This window comes from Diutina rugosa (genome assembly GCF_008704595.1).
Source record: "Diutina rugosa strain CBS 613 chromosome Unknown scaffold3_size541584, whole genome shotgun sequence".
In the NCBI taxonomy this organism is placed as follows: Eukaryota; Fungi; Ascomycota; class Pichiomycetes; order Serinales; family Debaryomycetaceae; genus Diutina; species Diutina rugosa.
In genome coordinates this window covers 83305-104270 of record NW_022995077.1, presented here as the reverse complement: position 1 = coordinate 104270, position 20966 = coordinate 83305, and the positions used below count along the sequence as shown (strand labels likewise).

Here is a 20966-nt window from a genome sequence, read left to right as displayed (position 1 = left end):
AATCGGTCTGAGCACCGTTGTATTATATCATTGGGAAGGAGTTCTATGCATTTAAATTTTATGTGAGTATGAATATAGAACGGGTTATTTGAAGAATCCTGTAATCCCCTTAGTGTCCGATGGTTTAGATTGTAACTTCGTCTTCTTCCTGGAGACGTACTGTAGTTTTAGAGTTTTCGTAGAAGCATCTGAGTTATTGGCAGACGATGTCGTCGTCTCAATTGAAACGACAGAAGCCTCAGTGGAGGGCGGGTCTGGGCTTGCGGTGGCTGAATCGTCATGATTTCGTTTGCGACCGAAAAATGCACTTATTTCATGAGTTTTCTTCATCTTATAATGAGTCTTTGCCTCGAATGGGATTTTAGTTGTTGGTGATGGTTTGTCAGTATCCCACAGCCATTCAAAATCAGTAAATACTGGACAATGGTCCAGACCCATGATATCGGGCCATATGTTAGCGTTTACCACTTTAAGATCAGAAGTCGCAAGAATAAGGTCAATACGCAGACCGTGGTTGATCTCACGACAATTCTTTTGAGTGTTCCACACGGTATACATTCTCACTCGTTGCTTTTGTATGGTACGTGTTGTATCAATGAATATCCGCTTTGGGTTTTGCTCCCGATTAGGGCGATAGAGATATTCATTAAGAAGCATTCGGGAGGGTCTGATAGTCTTGAACTTAGCACATGCCTCAGGAGAGTGCTTCTCTAAAGCAGAGTTGATGGGGCCAATCTCGCCCAGGATGCTGAATTCGGCTAAAGTGTCGGCGTGGTCGATGAGCGATGGCGATACGTTTATATCGCCCATGAGTATCACTTGTTTGCCCTGTTGGTGAAGTAATCTACACCTTTCAAACAAACATCGAAGAAAGTCCATGCGATATTCCTCGCCTTCTTCGGTACCCATCGAGTTTGCTGGGCAATATACCGATATGATCACTAAGCCACCGGCTAATTCAATAGTGATGGCTCGACCTTCAGCATCCAACTGTAGACCTCGTCGTTTGTCCACTTCTGGGTATCCACCTATGCCATCATTTTGATCACGATAGCATTCAGCGGAGCCTTGAGGGCAAAGGTGCCCTGTCATTCCTTCTTCTGCCTTCACGACGTGACATCGGTTAGACACAAATACTCCGACACCAGAGTAGCCTCTCTTAGTCGTGGGTACAGTAATAAACGAGCGGAAGTGTTTGAGATGGCCAATATCTTTTATACTTGATAAGGAGTCGCGGTTAAGCTTAAGTTCCTGGAAGGTCACCACATCGGCGTTAAACTTTGAAAGCACTTCGTCAAGGTTGCCGTTGGTGTCTCGCCACGGATGGTAGTTGAACAAAGTCTTGACCCCATTCACATTAAACGTCACCAACCGTAGTGTTCGAGAGGCATCGCGAATATCCAAGGTGCTCATGAAGAGGTGCGTGCGCACCAGACAGGTTGCCGTTATAGGTCAGAAGATAGCAATCTTTAGAAAAGCAGCAAAAATAAGACGCAAGAGACTTGTCACAACATCAGCATTCCATGCGTATGTTGGTGACCCCACTCTAGGTTACCACTTCGTATCGTTTTATCAGTATCTTACATCGTCTCAACATGCCCTGCTACTCATCGACAGACGCGCGTGCAAGGGATGAAAAAAGGGGTTGTTTGTGTACGCACGCGTGCCTGAGCAGGTATGGTCGGTTCACTGGACTCATGCTCATAATGCAAACAAGTTCACTAAGGAAGCAGCGTTAAGACGCGTCTGTCGGATAGCACGGATCGACATTTTTACATCAAACCCCCATCATCAGGTGATTAATGAAGGTTGGGATATTGTGGGGTACAGCTCCACATCAATCCGTAGTGGTTCCTATACTTTGCGCTTACTTATAATTCTTCTGTAGCTAAGATTGATGAGACGCCATCTGGCCTCCTCGACTTGGAGAATTTTCCGTTTACGGCCTAAATGGCCTGTCAGAATCTGCTTTTGCCAAGCGATGTGCGTCGGACTTAAAGTAAGGTGGGCGCCAACATCGAGAATGCTAACTACGGTGTGCAACCGATTCTTTATTTACGTTAGTATTTACGGATCATATGGTGAGGCTGTCTCTTCCTTGTTTAAGCGGGACCCGCCCGAGTAGTTTTTGGGTTACGTTCAGAAGCATAGTCTACATGCGCCAGCATGACACGTCTGCTATGGTGCCCTCTCCTGCACAAAACCTCCCAGGTTTTACGCGCATGGCTGAAACGATTCACCACTGAAAGCTGTATCCATATCCTTCGCTGACACTACCCCGGGTCTCTCTAGGATGATTGATCCCGAAGTGCTTGCCCGCTCCCTGCCGTTTCTGCTCAGCAACCACGATTCCAACTTCAGCTACAGCCTCGACAACACCACCCCTGATCTCGTCAAACTCCAGCTCCAAGAACAGTACCGTTCGAAGCTTCAAGAACTCAAGCAGTTTGACCACAATGACCTTCACTTGTTGAACACCCAGTTTGTTGACCTGCTGTTCAATAACTACTTGCAATCCCAACTTGATCTGGGGGATGTGTCCTTGAGAGTGCCTTCACTCACCCTGCTGTCTCTGGAAGACGACGAAAACTTTGATTTAGAGGAGTTCGTGGACAGAACGCTGAGCAAGCCTAATTATATGAACTTGAAAGTGTTGATTGAAAACTCCATATTTGATACTTCGAAAATTACTAAGGATGCCATCTTGTCGTTAGCTGCTCTTCGCCAGTTGAAAAATCATCTTCAAGAGAAACGCGAGATGCAACTGTATCTTCTCAATAAGATGACGGTGCTGCATCAGTTCATTGCGACCATTGTTGACCAAGAACTCGATGACCCTCAATTACTTTTGCGTATCCTAAAGCTGTACCTGGAACTTCAAAACCAACTTCGTGAAGCCACTCGTGAAGTTGAGTTGGCTCAACAGAAGCTTAATAACCATAACTTGGCGTGTTTAGTTCTCGGCTACGTCGAAGATGTTCGACTCAGCTCCGGGGCTTCCCAAGCAAAAGATGAATTTCTTCATCGCAGTCAGCTGGTTCCCAGCCGTAATCACCCCGAGTCACGGACGGTAATCCTGCAACTGTTTGACTCGTTGTTCTCCCATATTGTCCACGTTGCGGCTCAGCGTAATGTATCTTTGCCATCGCCTCCCTCACCGGTTGCTGAGTCTCTTGAGCTGAAGGTCAAATGGACACAGGAATGTATCGACGCCATTTTGGCAACTGACTCAAACACCAACTCCAACACTAATACAACTCGTGAGATTGCCACCGCTTCTCCTCAAAAGCAAATGTCCACCAAGTCCGTTGAAGAACTCAACACTGCTCTTAATGACTTGCGCTTCTCCCACCAATACTTGCTCAAAAAATACGAACTCTCTCAAGACTCCACCAAAAAGCTTGTCCAGGACTACCGCCGCAAGATCGCCTTTTTGGAGGCTGAACTTGCATCGAGTCAAGATGTGGCTGACATCTCTTACCATGATAACTTCGATAGTATCGAACAGAAAGAGAAGGAAATTTCTCGCTTGAGCAAGGAAATTAATATGATGAAGATTGATCGTGTCGGGTTGTCCTCCCTCTCATTGAATCTGCCGAGCGGATTACAAACTCTGCCATTCCTGAGCACTGCTAATATTGCCATATCACCTGTTCGGGCTCAGACTCTGCCAGACACGACTGAAGAAGATCAAGACGAACACAGCTCATTTGTTCTGGGTATACTGGTGGCGCCTCGAGTCCAAGGTTCTACCAGTACCGGAATTTTGAGAAAGGAGTTCAAGAAGATCGTCACTGATATTCAAGAGCAATATGAGGTCAAATTGGGAGAGGAAAGAATCCGCAGACGCAAACTTCAAGAAGAGCTCGAGAAATTGCGCAAGCAAGGTTAGCATAATTGTATTATAGAAACGAGACATGAACAATTTATTAATAAATGTACAATATACCATATCTATACGAATAGTAAGCTGCACTTTTGAGCTTTATGATAATAATCACAATGAAGTGTTACTAAGATTCGAACAACCGTCATTCTAAAGTTTGAAGTTCATGTTTGGTTCGTGTTTTGAATTTTGCCAACATTTTACATTCTTCCAGAACGCACTTTTATCAAATATAATTTTTTAATAATTCGCAATGTTGGAGCTACAAATTAATTGAAATGTGCTAAAATGCATGTTTTATACCTCCTCAACTGACCATGTACTTTGGAAATTCAATTGTGAGTTTGATATGGTTGTCGTAAGAATCTGAGAATTTCGCAGGATTTCAGATTAAATTATATAGATTTCAGCCGACTAAAGGTTAAGTTCGAGTATTCACTGACTAAAGCTATCATACACAGCAATATAAACGCAATCGGAAACGAATTGGCGGACATAATTCCAGATCATCTACCAATTATATTACCAGTTACGCATCGTTTTTCGCAAATGGTTCTATAGTGTAGTGGTTATCACTTTCGGTTTTGATCCGAACAACCCCGGTTCGAATCCGGGTAGGACCTCTTTTTTGATTCTTTCATGTCCACTTCTTATAACCTTCGTGTTTGGCCGATTTATTTAGTACTACTTGTTCTTTGTGATGCGTTTTTGCACGGCGTAGCCATTCGCATATTTAACGGTCACGTTACCATCGCGGTTTTGGTAGATCACATTGAATGTCTGCGCTGATAACCATTGAAGAACTCCTACGCTATCATCGCCAACACGTCGATGGAGGTGATGATGAGTGTTATGAATATATCCAACTGAAAGGCCGCAAACTTTGGCCAGAGTCATCATTGGCCCAACCAGTGGCTCCTGCCACCATTGAGGCTGAACTGAACCTGATTGCATTGGATGATCTCGAGCTTGATTGCGAGACACTTGATCGAAACATCGCTGCCAATCGAGAGTCGTGCCTTCAGGATCCTCGAGTGCAACAATTTTTACAGCAGCAACAGAACCATCGACAGCAGTTTGAAGCTGAGCTCGAGCGAAGAGGGCTTGGGAAGACCTCCAACAATAACAATAATGGCAGCAGTAACAAAAAGAAAGTAATGCTTAATTATTGATCGAAATCCATCGGATGAGTCAGAAGCTACTATAAGCATTTCAAGTTACGAAACTTCAAGTTTATTATACAATGATATCGTCGCGCGACGACGGTCTATTTACATGGATGCTTGGCCTCTTTCCTCCTGAGCCTTCTTGTAGTCATTAAACAAGGCGTGTCTTTCGGCTCTACCTTCTTCGGCCGCCTTTGACAACACACCCGTGATCAACGCTTGCGATCTCACCGAGTCGTCGTTGGCGGGGATGGGGTAGGTCAATAACAGAGGTTCCATATCGGTGTCGCACAAACCGATGGTGGGCACCCGGGCCTTGGTACATTCATCGATGCAGTTGCGGTTTTCCACAGGGTTAATCAAGACAACAAGGTCAGGCTTAAGCAAGCTGTTGTCAGTGATGGCCTTGCCCGACGCGTTGTCAGCCATGTCGACTTCAACACGGGAAGTAGACGACCCGTCGATGCTGGCGGTGGCGGTATGCTTGGTGACTTCAAGGAAGTTGGTAATGGTACCGGGGATCCATCTCTTGGCGATGTAGTACCCGCCAGAACGAGTGGCGGCTTCTTCTAACACCCGGTGTTGGTGGAAGTTGAGCTTACCGGTACCAACATACAAGATTATACCCCCCTTCTTTGCCACCCCCTTGACGACGTTGGCGGCGCGCTTAAGGGCGACCATGGTTTCGTTCAAGTCAATGATGTGAACCCCCTTGTATTCACCGTAGATGAACCGGTGAGTGGTGGGTCTCCACAGCGACGGGGCATGGCCCAAGTGACAGCCAGCAGCGAGTAACAGCGATACAGTGATGTCGCCAATCAGCTGGGGCTTGACGGCATCGTTTCTGGGCTTGTACACGTTTTTGAGCTTCAGACCAAGCGCCGCCGTTTGGCGCTGGTGCTGGAGCTGCCGGAGGTATAGTTCTTGCTCACTGTAACCCTTGTAGTCGGGGGTGGGTTGTAAGTTGGGGAACTCATTGAACAGAGTTGTCGACGCAAGCTTGGTAGAGTGGTCGTCAAACTTGAGCTTACCCTGAGAGTCGATGAGGTTTTTCGCCCACGGACGGTTGACGATCTTCTTGATGGGCAAGTTCATGTTGTTCATCAAGAACTCTTCGAGTTCTTCGTCCAATTGTTTGACCTTATTTTGCGGCAAGTTGTCGAGTTCCGCTTGGAGCTTGGCCAATCTTTGGTTGATGAGGACCAGGGGAACCTTGTTGAGCTTGTTGATCTCTTCTAAGGTGTGTTGTTTGAGTTCTCTCATCCGCTTGCGTTCTTCGGCGGCTTGTTCTTCGCGGGCGAGGGCATCGGCCACCGCCTTTTCACGAGACTCGGCGGTAGCTGCGGTAGCACCTTCAGCAGCAGTGGACGCAGCCCTGACCTGCTGGCAGAGCCGTCTTGCCATGCCTCTGCCGACGACACTCATCCTGGTATTGCAGTCTTTGGTGAAAAATTTGAGACGGGCTGAAAAGTGCGACTGGTGATCCACTGGGTACAAAGAAGAGGATGAAACTACAGACAAGAAATATGGCTAATAGCAATTTAAATTGTAAGCGAACGGTAATTTTACCATCTAAGCAATATTTGATAATGAGTTAAGCACAAATTCAGTCAACTACTGAAAGTATCGTTTAATTGTCACAGTAGTCTGGTGGTCGCAGACTTAAGTAGTAGAGCGAATTTAGGTCCCCGCAACTCACACACACAACCTACACGTCCAGTTCACACTGCCCACAACCTATTATGGGCGAGGTGGGTTGGTGCGACAACCGGGAACAGTGGTTCGATACTATTACGAATCATCTCACCGAGCACGGCTACGTGGTGGCGGTCGACGTGCCTGAGTTTGCCATCGACCTCTCCCACACGCGGTTAGCTCCCTATAAGTTATCGCACTTAGCGCAGTGGCAACAAGTTTCAGTGGCGGCATTTGGCGACCTCGAACGGATCCTCCTTCAGGCAACTAGTGAGGGTAAGCCGGTGGTGGTGCACGGCTTTATCGACTACGCCGTGACGCTTGAGCTCCACCAGATCACCACCGTACTTACCTTGATTGCCAATTGCAAGCCCGGCTACATTTGCGATAGTTGGCCTCAGCAGTACCAGGTGGAGGGACATCCTTTACACCAGATACTCGCCAAGTGGGTCTACAGTCATTAGCACAGTTTAGCACATTTTTAGGGTCATAACGTTGTATCATTACTTTTCTTCAGCCGCTTCTTCCTCCTTTTCGTCACCGCCCGCCTTACCAAGGGTGCTAGCCAAGTTCGACAAGTCACCGTCGGCATTGTCGCCACCGGCTTGGCCCATTTGGGACATAAGCTTCATAAGGTCAGCCTGCGAGGGGCCAGCGCCACCGGCGCCACCGGGACCACCGGCACCGCCCATGCCCGCCATCAATTGACTGAAGTCCATGCCACCAGCACCAGCACCAGCGCCGCCCATGCCCGCAAGCATGTCGTCGTCGTCGGCGCGGTGTTCGTCCTGTTCGTCTTCGTCGACCCACTTGTCAAAGTCGGTCTTGATCGAGGGGTGGCGGAGCTTGTCCTTAGTCAAGCGAGGCCAGTATTCCGCCTGCTTCACCGATTTGCGCAACACAAAGAACACGTGCGAGCCCACTTTAGTGTCGTACGTCGATTCGGCCTCGTCAATGGGTTGGTAGAAGTCAATGTGGAACTTGTAGTGGACCTTCAGTTCCAGACCGGTGGCCTCGAAAGAGAGCGAGGTCTCGGTCAAGTCGATCTTCATGTCGACGGGGTCCATGACTTCGACGGTAAGAAACACAAGGTTTTTGGTGGCGTCGTCGGCATTCAGCCTCTGGGCCCACTTGATGACAGGGTGAAACACAGTCGCAGTTTCGGGGTCTTGGGCCATGGCAATTGTCTCGTTAGTTGGAAATTTAATTAGCAACCCTTGAATATATAAAGGGCTAGGTCACGTGCCTCTACGGGAGTGTCGGAGGCAAATGTAGTGGTGAAAATCGGAATAAATAGTGAAAAATCGTTCCATAAATTCAATTATTGGCAACCTATAAGGGAATCAATCAAAACCGGGGTAGACAATTGCCAATTAATGGTAAACCATTGGCAAAATTGTCGACAATTCATCTTGATTTGCCTCCCCTCTCCCACGCGCGAAGGTTCGCACCCATGATGGAAGATTCCATCGACGTCCACCGGCAGCCCTCGGTGCCGCGACTAGTGCCTCCCCCCACCCCAAGTAAATTTTGTACAGGTGTGCCCATTTTTTTTATGCCAGCTAGCGGGTCGCGAGTCGTGTCCCACCCAATAAGCGTCCGAGGTGGAGGTGATCACGGGGAAAATATATTTTTTCTCCATGAGACCTGACGCTAGCTTATCGCTAGGCAATCGGCTCGGGGTAGACCAAATGCTCGTCGCGATTTTTATAGGAAATCCGACCGCTTTAAATCCGTCGACGACCCCTAAATCGTAAGCGTAAATTAAATATCGCCGTATCGGTTATCGTCGGACGCTTACCCACCAGGTTTGCGACATTTACAGTGCGAACCCGCTTTCGGCGCTGAGATTGTCGGGGGAGACATGTGCAGTTGCAAAATTGTGGCAGAGCGAATCGTTTCTTCCACTTACCACTTTCCACACCACCATGACCCAATCAGAACAACTTTTATCGCAGCTTGAAGCCAACAGAGTCGCCGAACTCGACGAGCTATTGACGGTGCTTAAGCCCAAGGTTCTCGCCCACATCGCCAAGGCCGACCCCAACTCGCCGTCGTATCAAAAGGGGTCTCTCGGCACCTACCATGAACCAGCGGTGCTTAAGGAGAAGTTCTTTGGCCCTCAAAGCGCCGCCGCCAAACTCGATAAGCAGCCCCAGGGCAACAGCGACGAGTTGATCAAGACGATCGACGACATCCTCGAGTACTCCGTCAACACGTGGAACCCGGGGTTCTTGGACAAGTTGTACGCGCTGAACAACCCCATCGGCGTCGTCGGCGACTTGTTGTTGAGTGTGCTCAACACCAACTCCCACGTCTATACCGTGAGTCCGGTACTCTCGGTGATCGAAAACGAGATCGGGAAAAAGTACGCCAAGTTGTATTTTAACACCGACACCGCGGGCGGGCTCACCTTCCCTGGTGGCTCGTGGTCCAACATCACCTCGATGCACATGGCCCGGGCGTTGAGATACCCCGACACCAAGGCCAAGGGCAACGGCAACCACAAGTTCGCCGTATTCACGTCGAAGCACTGCCACTACTCGGTGGAGAAGGCGGCGATCTTGCTTGGCTTGGGCTCGGAGTCGGTGTTTAAAGTCGCCATCAACGAGGATGGCACGTTAAACGTCGACGAGTTGAAGAAGACGATCGCTCAAGCTAAAGAGGACGGCTTCACTCCGTTCTACATCAACGCCACTGCGGGTACTACGGTGTTTGGCTCCTACGATGACTTCACCGCCATCTCCGCCGTGGCTAAAGCTAACGACTGCCACTTCCACATCGACGGTTCGTGGGGGGGTAACATCGTCTTCAGCCCCACCCAGAGAAAGAAGTTGGCCGGAGCAGAGCTCGCCGACTCGTTCACCGTCAACCCGCACAAGATGTTGGGGGTGGCCAACACCTGTTCGTTCTTGTTGGTGCCGAACTTGCTGCACTTCCAGACGCTGATGTCGCTTAAGGCTCCGTACTTGTTCCACGGCCGTGAGAACGACGAGGACAACTACGACCTTGCTGACGGCACCATGGGGTGCGGGCGTCGTCCCGATGCCCTCAAGTTTTACTTGGCGTGGCTCTACTACGGCACCCAAGGGTTGGCGCTGCGGGTCGACCACGCCTACGCCGTCGTCGACTACTTCGTCAACCTCGTCAAACAGGACAAGCGGTTCCAGTTGGTGATCGAGGACCCCCAGTGCTTGCAAGTGTGCTTCTACTACAAGCCTCGCGAAGATATCCACGACTTGACCGCAGTCACTCGCTACATCAGCCGTGAGTTACACAAGGCGGGCGAGTACCTTGTGGACTTCTCCCCCAACCCCACCAAGCTCGACCTGCCGGAGTTTTTCCGAGTGGTGTTCAACTCGCCCATCCTCTCCAAGGAACTGGTCGACGGGCTCTACAACGCCATCATCAAGGCTGGCGACGAGTACACCGAGTAAGTGAAAGTACATAGTATATAGGAAAATTTTGTATGGCCCCAAAACGGTGTAGAAATTCCAACCCTAGTATGTCAAAAACGGTGCCGATGCTGCAACCTAGTGGCTGTCCACCCGAGATTCTCCGCAAACCCCGGTGACTTGTGCCTAGCATGGCATATATGATGTACACTTGAAATGAACGATTTTCGCGCGGCGTTACTGTTTGGCAGCGGTTGCCTATTTAGGATAGAGGGAGGGCCGCGCGCCAATCGCTATCCACTACACGTCCATTGTTTAAGTCATGCCCTTTAAGGGGCGGGGGCGACAGGTCACCACTAAAGCAAGGGAAAGATGGCTTGTCCCCCACAGTAATGCTGGCGGGTTGCTGCTCGCAGGCGGTTTTACGTAAATTGCAACATGCACCGAGGTTGCAATTTTGGTAACGTCTGGGGTGACTTCCCCACATTGCAACGTCCCTTAAAAATCTTTTTCCCCGGTGCCATTGGCCGGGGTAGTAGACGAGAAAAATGGGGGCACCATGGCACCGCGTGTCCGGGGTTACTAACGCCGTCCCCCATGACTAATGCCCTCTCCTAATGCTAGTGGCTACCGTTGTAGTGTCCAATAAAGCTCGGAGTTGTTAGCGTCTGATATTTACGATCGATATCGTACGGCGCCAAACTCGCACACGAACATGGGGGAGAGCGCTTTTTTGAGGATGCGGGTGACGCCCACATTGACGTTTACGATGTATGTGGCGCACCGCGTGCTTCTCGGGGAGGCTTCCGGGGGGCGATGCTACCTCGCCGGCGAGGTGACATTTGTTTTCCCCAGGATAGCTCGCTACCCCTCCTGCACCCTGTCAACTTTGTGATTCTGCCGTACAATGGCCTTTGAGAGCGAATTGATTACACTTGTGGCCACCCCGGACGGTTGATTGCCGTGTATTATCTATCTCGGTGGTTATCACCTGACACTATCTTGATCGCCCCGTGGTCGATAAGCTTATCCCCCTGGTGATAGTGGTGCCATCGCTCGAAGTTGCACCCGCAGAGGCGATGCAACCTTTTCGCGTGCGATGTAACCTCATTGGGGTGGGGAACGGCGCCGATCCAGCGGCACCTTCTATATATAAGCAGCGTTACCCCAGATATCCCCCAGATCAATCCCATGGCCGACGAAAAGCTTGGAACCCACATAGATATCGACTCCAACTCCTCGACGGGGAAGGAAGAGGTGCTCAGCCACGAGGAGATCAGCCATGTCGACGACGACAACCACCACCAGCCCCGCCACCATACTGAAGACGAGATCGAGGCGCTGGGCAAGTGGTACGACAAGAAGCGCTTCGGCCTCCGCTACTCCGACGCCATGATCCAGGTGGTGATGTGTGCGTTTGTCATCTTCCTCACCCCGGGGATGTTCAATGCCCTCTCGGGGATTGGTGCCTCCATCTCCGACGTCGCCACCTCCGACAACGCCATGGTCGCGTTGTACTCGACGTTCGCCACCGTGGGGTTCTTTGGGGGTACCATCTGCAACACCATTGGCATCCGCGCCTCGTTGGTGTTTGGCGGTATCGGTTACTGTATCTACTCCGGATCATTGCTTTGTTTCTACCACACCCAAAACAAGGGGTTCGTCATCTTTGCCGGGGCGTTCTTGGGTATCTGTGCCTCGGTGCTTTGGGCCGCTCAGGGTACCATCATTATGTCGTACCCTACTGAGGGGACTAAAGGTCGTGCCTTGATGGTGTTTTGGGTCATTTTCAACTTGGGGGCAGTGATTGGTTCGATTATTCCCTTGGCTGACAATATCCACAACCGGGGGTCCACCGCCAACGACGGCACCTACATCGCCTTCATCGTACTCATGTTCTTCGGGTCGGTGGTCGCGTGCTTCATGTTGCCGATGTCGAGAGTGTGGAAGGCTGACGGCACCAGAGTGACGGCGCAGAAGCACCCCAACTGGTGGCTTGAACTCAAAGGGTTGTTCTTGCTTTTGATCAAGGAGCCCATCGTGGTGTTGATGTTCCCGATGTTCTTGTCGTCGAATTGGTTCTACACTTACCAATTCAACGACTTCAACGCTGGCCGTTTTGACTTGCCCACGAGATCGCTCAACTCGTTGTTGTACTGGCTCTCGCAAATGATCGGCGCCGTGCTTTTCGGGTTCATCTTGGACATGCCATGGGTCAAGAGATCGACGCGGGCCAAGATCGGCTGGGGGGTCGTGTTCGTGTTGGGTATGGTCATCTGGGGCGGTGGTTACAAGTTCCAGGACTTCACCCGGGCTGACGTCACCGTTCCCGACGACGCCCCCAAGGGCACCGAGCCGTTGTTGTCTCCCATTAACTACAAGCAAGGCCGTTACATTGGCCCCATGTTCTTGTACATGTTCTACGGAGGTTTCGACGCCATCTACCAGACCTTCATCTTGTGGGTGCTTGGAGCGTTGTCCAACAACCCCAAGAAGACGGCGTTGTACGCCGGGTTCTTCAAAGGTTTGCAATCGGCGGGGGCCGCCATCGCCTGGCGGTTGGACGCTTTGCACCACCCGTACATGACGATGTTTGCCACCTCGTGGGGGTTGTCGATCGGGTCGATGGTGATTGCCATCCCCTTGATCTTCTTCAGAATTAAGGACACTACCGACTTTGACGATGATGGCATGGCTGACCTCGTCGGTCAGGACGAGCTCGAGCCGAAGTTCTCGACCCAGGTGAGTCACATCGATGACTCCAACAAGGTATAAACGTGCTGGTGCGTTAATTAATGTTATTTCACGATTACTAATTTATATTAAATTTACAAAGTTTAGACAATACAAGACGTTAAAACAATAGATCGCTATTGATTGCGCACTTGACTGATAAGAGACCATTGTGTCCAAAACCCTCCTAAATCGAAATACATTTTAGAATAAAAATGGGCAGACAAACTTCAACAATGCAAGCTATTCCGGTTATCCCTCTCTAACTTGCTAAATTTTGTTTTGTTGCGTTTATGTGGTGGGGCATCTGAGCCGCACCAACCCCATCGCATCACATACGTATCCCATGTCGTTTGTGAGTTCCACGTCGAAAGCCAGGGCAGAGGCTTCGGTTAATAAGTTGCTTGCCGGTCTTATACCAGACGCCCAACAGCGGAAGCAAACCAAAAAGCCCAAGTCATCTACGGAACTTCTCGCAGCTCAGTTCGAGACCCCTGTGAATGTGGTTTCCAAACGAGACCGACAGAAGAAGAATAAACTTGTGAAGAAGAAGCAAGAAGAACAGAAACGATTCGAGAAGTTGGTCAAGTACAAAGTCATCAAGAGCCACAAGAATAACGCCACCGAAGCCGAACAGAAGTATCTCAAAAAGCTCATCAAGCGCAATGTTAACCAGCTTAAGATGCTAGAAGAATATGAAGACTTTGCCGTTGAAGACGAAATCAAGGAGCTTGAACGAGAGTTAGCCGCGGAAATCGAGGCCAAACAGAAGAAGCGCAAGGACAAGTCGTTGAGCACCACACACACCAAGTCGGTCAGCTCAGGCCTCACCGACAGATACAACAATTTGGTGAAGGAAGGTAAGATTTCTGTGCCTGGCTTGACTCCAGGGTTGGCTCCTGTGGATTATGTTTCTTCCGATGAGGAAGAAGAGGATGGGGATGAGGATTAGGTCCATTTACTTATAAACGAGATTTACGTGTTAATAGATTTAAAGTTCATACAACACCTGGCGGAGGTCAGCGCATGCTTTTCTGACTTTGCGTTTGTCATCGTCAAGCCCTTGAGCGACAATATCCAAAGTAGAGTCCTTGTAGTTCATGGCTTTGGCTTGAGCGTCGGTGTTCTTGAATATCGCAATCAAAGTCTCCAACAGCAGAAGCCTAATTGCGGCGACTGGTGATGAAACTGCTAACTCGGTGAGTCGAGGGATGATGGAGCTGAAGTGAGGAGACACCAACTCGATGTTCTCTAGCAAAATTTGGAGGATTGAAATCCCCGAAGCAATGAGCGAGGAGTTACTTTGGGCAAGGGTAGTAATGACGGCGGGAACCAAATCGGCCAGGTGAGGTTTGACCAACTCAGGACTAACGCGGTCCATGACTGACGCAAGTTTGGCCAAGCTATCCTCATCATTTTTGCCCAAGAGTTCAGGAAGTGCGATTTCAAACATTCTCTGCTTTGCGAGGGGTCTCACGTTCATCGACAGCACGTTGGATATAAGGTCACGGGGTTTAATGGATTGAATCAGCCGCATGAAAATGGGAATGTCTTCAAAAAGAATCGCAAGCGTTTGTGGAGTGCATTGATCCTTGCTGAAAAACTTTTGGAAGTCATTAACAGCGTTAGCGTCAAGTCGCAACAATTTCCCCTTAAGGTCCCAGATATATGGGAGGGTTTGGTCCAATTCTGGTGTAATGGTGGAGCCGAATTTGTTTGAAGCAAGGGCAAGCATTTGGCAATACACATACCGAAGGTACACATCATCCGACTTGGCGATGACCTCAAGTACTGAAGCAGTGTCAATTGAGTACTCCACCAGTTTGTCAAGGTTTGCGAGGATCTTCAAAAATACCAGCATCATAGGCGAGGCATCCTTGTAAAACGACTCAAAGCGACGGAGAGAAAGTTTAAGCACCTCAGCGTGTTTCAGTTTGTCGGTGAAATTGACGTACAACCCCACTAAATCACTGATTCTCTCGATCACCATGTAGTCATTGGAGGCTTTGAGAAGATCGGGTACAAGTTTTTCGTGCCAGCTCCATTGCACCAAAAATTGATTCTCTTTTTGGATCCGAATGAAGCCTTCAATAAGCGATTCGATAATGAGTTGGATTAATTGAGTGGACTTGCCATCAAGTCGATTGATCATCGAGGCGTACCGAATCGATAGCACCTCAAGAATCTGATAACATGAACAAAGCTTGTTGAGCATACCAAGCACCTTAATTTGTTCATCCAAGTTACCAGCCGTTTCAAGTCTTTGAAGGAGCTCTGGGATGACAAACTCAATAATGAGCAGGGGGTTTTGCTGACTCACATCCACCAAACTACCCACAAGCAGAGGCGTGAGGTTAGCATTCACGGTGTCAAAGATAAGTTTTGTCTCGGTCGGGTTGACTAATCCGGGGATCAGAACCATTTGCAATAACCGCTGGATTACCTTTAATCTCACTTGAGACGTGGATGAGAGGAGGCGTTGGAGATAGACCAATAAGTACGGCTTCATTCGTTCTAATGCCGAAACTGACTGAATCATAAGAACGAAACCAATAAGGTCAATGAAGGTGCCTTGTCGGGTAGCGTCAAGAACTTCTTGTTCCCCACCGTCTTCGGAGCCAAAGAATTTACCCCAATGCTTGCCAATGAAAAGCGCAATCTCGTTCGTAAACTCTGAGTTCGTTAAGGCCAAATGAACCAATATAAGAATAGCAGGACGGGTTTTGTCGTTCATTTTCGACATCAAAGGGTCCAAATCCTCCAAGATAAGGTCAAAGAACTGTTTCCTTTGTTCATCCTCGATCTTATTGAAAGTGACACCAATGATATCAAGCGCATAAAACAACAGTTTATTCGGGTCGGTGGGATCAACCACAGTTTGGTAGTCAGGTGGAAGAAGTGATGTTTCATTCGCCTTGAAGACATTTTCCAAGTGGTCATGACGGTGCAATAATTCGAACTTGAGCGAGTTCCATATTTGGAGCCATGAGTCGTTCATAGCAGAAGTGGGATAAGTTTCAACGCAAGTGAACACCGTTTGCAAGACATCGTTGCGAATCACTGGGTTGGTACTGGTGAGCTTTTCCAAAAGCAGCAGGAAAGCTTCCAGAGCGAATAATGGTTGCGACGCCAACGTCGTTCGAAGTTGAGTCTTGAGTTGGTCGGCAGTGATTTTGTAAGGATCATTAGGGGGCGGAGTAAACGAAATGGGGAAGTAGCAGAAACTGACATCGAACAAGTCATTGACAAGCAGTCTATCAACATCATTAACAAAGTCAAATTGAAGATGCTCATTAATGCTGGCATTCAAGGAGAACGATACTAACAAGTTGCGAGGATCCTTCTCGCCTTCGGCAATTGCCAAGAATGCTTTGGTGAAGAGCACAGTATTTTGGTGCAGACCCAGATAGAAATTCGTGTAATTATCGAGTAACGTTTGCAACACGATGAAAGCACGGTATCTTACCTTAGCCAAGTGGGACCGGGGATTATACTTTGACTGAATAGCCGTTAACACCTTGGATGAGCACAAAGCTGGAATAAATTGGGGAAGTTTGCAAAGCTTTTCAAGTGCAATCAAAACTGCCTCTAGACATTGTTTGTCATCAAACTTCATGAGAAGGAACTCAAGCAAGACGACCACATCCTGCTTTGATAGAACACCTTGAGGAAGCAGACGTTGTTGCATCAGCTCAAGAACGGCCCCAAGAAGCTCGACCGCTTTCACCCGAATGGTAGGGTTGTCATTAGTTATGGTGGGACCGAGCTGCTGTATAAATTGCAAAAGACTGAGGTCTTTGCTGACCAACTTGTCGGCTAGCTGGTCGACGTATGGGGTACCGTCATCAGTGGCAATATACTGGTTGATGAGGACCGACATCTGGATCGAGGCGGGAGTGCGATGGTGTGGTGAAGTGTATAGTGGCAAAATACTACCAGATTGAAAATTTAATAAATTGTGTTACAATTGAAATTTTGAATCAGGATAAATGATAAATGAATTTCACCATATTTGAAAACAATTCTTCATAGGTTTTGACAGTGAATTGGTGTATCTTTTGGTAGACGTACATGACTCCGGAACCGCTGTCGTTCCGAGTCAAGGAAATTTGAGAACGAGAGAAAGATATTGCGGGGTGGCTAGAGGCGATAAGAACTTAGGCAATTACAGGGGGCGGGCACGGCGGGCGAAAGGATAACGGTTGCTAGGCCCAACAACCCGTCGATCCCTAGTGGCGCCAGCAAACGATTGTGAGCGTAGGTAAATTAAATTAGCGACAATGATGGATCCCTCAAAAACCGTTAAAAGTAGCAGCAGTAACTTCTACGCCCCCTTACCCGCTATATCGGGTGTTTTCTCTGCTGCCCTCCGCGTTCTTTCGTCGTCGACTCAATTTTTCATCTAATACTTCGAGAACATTTTTTCCTCAGCCGAGTCAATTCCGGTTATAAATTACAGGAGCAATCACCCCGAATTGAATCATCCACGTTTGCACTATGGCTCACACCAAAACTGCTATTTTGTCGGTGTACGACAAGACCGGGTTGTTGGACCTCGCCAAGGGGTTGAACGCCGCCGGTGTCCGTATCCTTGCCTCGGGGGGTACCGCCAAAATGGTGAGGGAGGCCGGCTTCCCCGTCGAGGACGTGTCGCTGATCACCCACGCCCCCGAGATGTTGGGCGGCAGAGTCAAGACGTTGCACCCCGCCGTCCACGGCGGTATTCTTGCCCGTGACTTGGAATCGGACGAAAAGGACCTCGCCGATCAGGGCATTGACAAGGTCGACTACGTTGTGTGCAACTTGTACCCGTTCAAGGAAACCGTGTCCAAGGCTGGCGTCACCATCGAAGAAGCCGTCGAGGAAATCGACATTGGTGGCGTCACCTTGTTGCGCGCCGCCGCCAAGAACCACTCGCGGGTGGTGATCTTGTCCGACCCCAAGGACTACGCTGGTTTCTTGGAACAATTGGCTAAGGGCGACATCTCCGCCGAATTGAGAAACCGCTACGCGTTGAAGGCGTTCGAATCGACCGCCGAATACGACTCCGCCATCTCCGACTACTTCAGAAAGCAATACTCGGAGGGCTTGTCGCAGATGCCCCTCAGATACGGTGCCAACCCCCACCAGAAGCCGGCCCAGGCTTTCGTGTCGCAAAACGAATTGCCCTTCAAGGTGCTCAGCGGCTCCCCCGGGTACATCAACCTCTTAGACGCCCTCAACTCGTGGCCGTTGGTCAAGGAGTTGAGCGCCTCGCTCAACCTCCCCGCCGCGGCTTCGTTCAAGCATGTCTCCCCCGCCGGTGTCGCCGTCGGCGTCCCGTTGTCGGAAGTGGAAAAGAAGATTTACATGGTGGAAGACATGGAAGACTTGTCGCCCTTGGCCACCGCCTACGCCAGAGCCAGAGGTGCCGACAGAATGTCGTCGTTCGGTGACTTCATTGCTCTCTCCAACGTTGTCGACGTTCCCACCGCCAAGATCATCTCGAAGGAAGTGTCTGACGGTGTCATCGCTCCTGGCTTCGAAGATGAAGCTCTCGAAATTCTCAAAAAGAAGAAGGCCGGGAAGTACTGCATTCTTCAAATCGACCCCAACTTTGTCCCTGACTTGCAAGAGTCGCGCCAAGTGTTCGGTGTCACCTTACAACAAAAGCGCAACGATGCCGTCATCAAGGAACTGTTGTTCAAGGAAATCGTCTCTAAGAACAAGGAATTGCCCCGCGAAGGGGTCATCGACTTGATTGTTGCTACCATTGCCCTCAAGTACACTCAATCCAACTCGGTTTGCTACGCTAAGAACGGTATGACCATCGGTCTTGGTGCTGGCCAGCAACTGAGAATCCACTGCACTAGATTGGCTGGCGACAAGGCTGATGCTTGGTGGTTGAGACAACACCCTCGTGTCCTTGGGTTCAAGTGGGCCAAGGGTGTCAAGCGTCCGGAAAAGTCCAACGCCATCGACTTGTACGTGACCAACCAAATCCCCACCACCGAACCGGAAAAGTCCGAATACGAATCGAAGTTCGCTGAGGTTCCCGAACCTTTGACCGCCGAGGAACGCAAGGAATGGTTGTCGAAGCTCGACAAGGTTGCGTTGTCGTCGGACGCCTTCTTCCCCTTCCCGGACAACGTCTACAGAGCCGCTCGTTCGGGTGTCAAGTACGTCGCCGCCCCCTCGGGCTCGGTTATGGACAAGGTTGTGTTCGCTGCCGCCGATGCCCATGACATGGTTTACGTGGAAAACCCCATCAGATTGTTCCACCACTAAACGTCGTATTATTTTAATGTTCATGAAAGTTTGATGGATAATCATATATGTATTAAATCCCTGCCGCCTAGGACGGCCCTTTGGTCACAGACCCCGCTATTTACTCTGCATTGTTGAAGGTAACCTTCGACCCATCACCGTAGTCCTTGACATTTTCGTCAGTGTCAGGAAGCTCGCTCTTGAATTGCGACAAGTCCCAAGTATCGCCACCGTCGTCTTCTTCTTGGTAGAATTTGTCGGCAAACTTCTCCAAAATGACCTCTCGTCCCGTCTTGGGTCTTTTAGCCCGGGCCTCCTCCTTCTTGGCCGCCGCCTCCTTCTTTTCCACTTGCAACTTCTTCCACTTGTCAAATGATTCGATGGTGATGGCGGTGAACTTCAGCTTATCGAGCTTACCTCTCTCCATTTCAATGAACTCTTCAAGAGTGATTTTGGGTGCCAGTTCCTCAGCGAGCCTCTCCATTCTCCGTTGTTCCTTCGTCTTAAGGACGAACCCTTCGGGTAACGAGTGCTTATATTTACAGTCATTACCACCATTGGGGCACACCCAGAACCAACCATATTTCTGGTTTTCCACCGCATCGATGAAGTACTTGCATACCTTGTCGGTGGTGGTCTTGGGGTTGCCATGCTTCGACATAATCACCTTTCTCAACTTCTCCTCATCCCAGTCCTCCATGTTGTCCTTTTCCTTTTCTTCCTTGGCAGCCGCTCTCAGATCAACATACAAGTCCTTCTTAGCGTCTTTCCGGCCGACGTTGGGGTCGTGACTGAATTTACACTTGTTACCCTTCGTACAAACGCCAGCCTTGAAGAATTCACAAAGAACCAGCTTGGGATCCGTACCAAAGGGGACTTTTTGTTGTTGAATACCAAAGAGAGCCGCAGCTTCCTTTTTAGCTTGCTCAGCGGCTTTCTTTTCTTCGGCTTTGCGCTTGGCTTCTGCCTCCTTCTTTTTGGCTAAACCGCCATCGCTCGACGTTTGCACTTGACGGATGTGCTCTTGGACCTTCTTCGACTTATTCTTATTTTTGAGACCAAAGGTCTTGTCAGCGGCCTTTTGAGCAGCAGCCTTTTGCTTGGTTTTGTTACTAACCTGAGGCTGCTTCTTCTTGGGAGGCATTCTTTCTCGTCTTTGAAGATGGGTCTGGACACTGGCCTTTTTTTCAGGTCACGAGACATCCGCCGTGCGACCTCGAAAAAAGCGTCGGCGCTTGATCCAGCAAGTAATCTACAACAATAGCAGAATACCTTTTATACGATTGACACAAGGTTGCTTTTGATTATCATGGGCATTATCACTGTTCCGTACATCGATCGGAGTCCATGAGCACTCCCTTCAATTTAGAAAACATGAACCAACTTTGCGACTACTCGCCAATGTGTTTCTATAGTTTACACACACCGTTCGGTAACAATCCTGTGGGGATGAGTTGCCAATTTGCAGCTGAAGATGCCGGATTCGTGGTTAACGTTAGTTTGTTCACAGAAAAAAAAGCATGCTTCCATGTGCACAAAGCTGTTTGATTAAGTTCCATAATCTAACAGGAACACAATTACAGCATAGATGCACTAACACTGCAATTATCTCTAGCGATTCTTGTTAAAGTCGATGGTGATCAGTTGACGTTTATACGTAGGAACGTGGTTCTCGGAGTTACTATTTAGCCGAGGTCTTCCTCGAACCGAGGAACTTTGACACAAAGACAAAAAAATTCATCTGAGATAACTTAAATAAACAGTACAACCACACATCGAAAGATTTGTTTCTGCTGGACTATTATTCGTCAACACCACTCGTGCAAGCACGAAACCCCACGACAG

At 49.2% G+C, this 20966-nt stretch overlaps 12 protein-coding genes across 12 annotated transcripts; 7 read left to right on the top strand and 5 right to left on the bottom strand. All coding sequences in view use genetic code 12, as the record gives it.

Annotated features, from left to right (window-relative positions):
• Positions 1-84: 84 nt before the first annotated feature.
• Positions 85-1413, bottom strand: APN2 (DNA-(apurinic or apyrimidinic site) lyase; the record flags this gene model as incomplete). The annotated part of the gene is made up of 1 exon (XM_034158969.1): positions 85-1413. The coding sequence occupies one exon, from the start codon at positions 1411-1413 to the stop codon at positions 85-87; it is 1329 nt and encodes a 442-aa protein (XP_034014360.1).
• Positions 1414-2293: 880 nt separating this feature from the next.
• Positions 2294-3892, top strand: PEA2 (Pea2p; the record flags this gene model as incomplete). The annotated part of the gene is made up of 1 exon (XM_034158968.1): positions 2294-3892. The coding sequence occupies one exon, from the start codon at positions 2294-2296 to the stop codon at positions 3890-3892; it is 1599 nt and encodes a 532-aa protein (XP_034014359.1).
• A 770-nt stretch (positions 3893-4662) lies between these two features.
• Positions 4663-5058, top strand: DIURU_000691 (uncharacterized protein; the record flags this gene model as incomplete). The annotated part of the gene is made up of 1 exon (XM_034158967.1): positions 4663-5058. One exon carries the CDS (start codon positions 4663-4665, stop codon positions 5056-5058), a length of 396 nt encoding a protein of 131 aa, XP_034014358.1.
• A 99-nt stretch (positions 5059-5157) lies between these two features.
• On the bottom strand, positions 5158-6477 carry DIURU_000690 (mitochondrial 37S ribosomal protein uS2m; the record flags this gene model as incomplete). The annotated part of the gene is made up of 1 exon (XM_034158966.1): positions 5158-6477. One exon carries the CDS (start codon positions 6475-6477, stop codon positions 5158-5160), a length of 1320 nt encoding a protein of 439 aa, XP_034014357.1.
• Positions 6478-6794: 317 nt separating this feature from the next.
• On the top strand, positions 6795-7211 carry DIURU_000689 (uncharacterized protein; the record flags this gene model as incomplete). Its single annotated transcript, XM_034158964.1, has 1 exon — positions 6795-7211. The coding sequence occupies one exon, from the start codon at positions 6795-6797 to the stop codon at positions 7209-7211; it is 417 nt and encodes a 138-aa protein (XP_034014356.1).
• Positions 7212-7250: 39 nt separating this feature from the next.
• SBA1 (Hsp90 cochaperone) lies at positions 7251-7925 on the bottom strand (the record flags this gene model as incomplete). The annotated part of the gene is made up of 1 exon (XM_034158963.1): positions 7251-7925. The coding sequence occupies one exon, from the start codon at positions 7923-7925 to the stop codon at positions 7251-7253; it is 675 nt and encodes a 224-aa protein (XP_034014355.1).
• A 750-nt stretch (positions 7926-8675) lies between these two features.
• Positions 8676-10184, top strand: DIURU_000687 (uncharacterized protein; the record flags this gene model as incomplete). The annotated part of the gene is made up of 1 exon (XM_034158962.1): positions 8676-10184. The coding sequence occupies one exon, from the start codon at positions 8676-8678 to the stop codon at positions 10182-10184; it is 1509 nt and encodes a 502-aa protein (XP_034014354.1).
• Positions 10185-11333: 1149 nt separating this feature from the next.
• NGT1 (Ngt1p) lies at positions 11334-12917 on the top strand (the record flags this gene model as incomplete). Its single annotated transcript, XM_034158961.1, has 1 exon — positions 11334-12917. One exon carries the CDS (start codon positions 11334-11336, stop codon positions 12915-12917), a length of 1584 nt encoding a protein of 527 aa, XP_034014353.1.
• A 304-nt stretch (positions 12918-13221) lies between these two features.
• DIURU_000685 (uncharacterized protein) lies at positions 13222-13827 on the top strand (the record flags this gene model as incomplete). The annotated part of the gene is made up of 1 exon (XM_034158960.1): positions 13222-13827. One exon carries the CDS (start codon positions 13222-13224, stop codon positions 13825-13827), a length of 606 nt encoding a protein of 201 aa, XP_034014352.1.
• A 39-nt stretch (positions 13828-13866) lies between these two features.
• Positions 13867-16755, bottom strand: MET18 (Met18p; the record flags this gene model as incomplete). The annotated part of the gene is made up of 1 exon (XM_034158959.1): positions 13867-16755. One exon carries the CDS (start codon positions 16753-16755, stop codon positions 13867-13869), a length of 2889 nt encoding a protein of 962 aa, XP_034014351.1.
• Positions 16756-17372: 617 nt separating this feature from the next.
• Positions 17373-19142, top strand: ADE17 (bifunctional phosphoribosylaminoimidazolecarboxamide formyltransferase/IMP cyclohydrolase; the record flags this gene model as incomplete). Its single annotated transcript, XM_034158958.1, has 1 exon — positions 17373-19142. The coding sequence occupies one exon, from the start codon at positions 17373-17375 to the stop codon at positions 19140-19142; it is 1770 nt and encodes a 589-aa protein (XP_034014350.1).
• A 100-nt stretch (positions 19143-19242) lies between these two features.
• DIURU_000682 (uncharacterized protein) lies at positions 19243-20265 on the bottom strand (the record flags this gene model as incomplete). Its single annotated transcript, XM_034158957.1, has 1 exon — positions 19243-20265. One exon carries the CDS (start codon positions 20263-20265, stop codon positions 19243-19245), a length of 1023 nt encoding a protein of 340 aa, XP_034014349.1.
• Between the last annotated feature and the right edge of the window lie 701 nt (positions 20266-20966).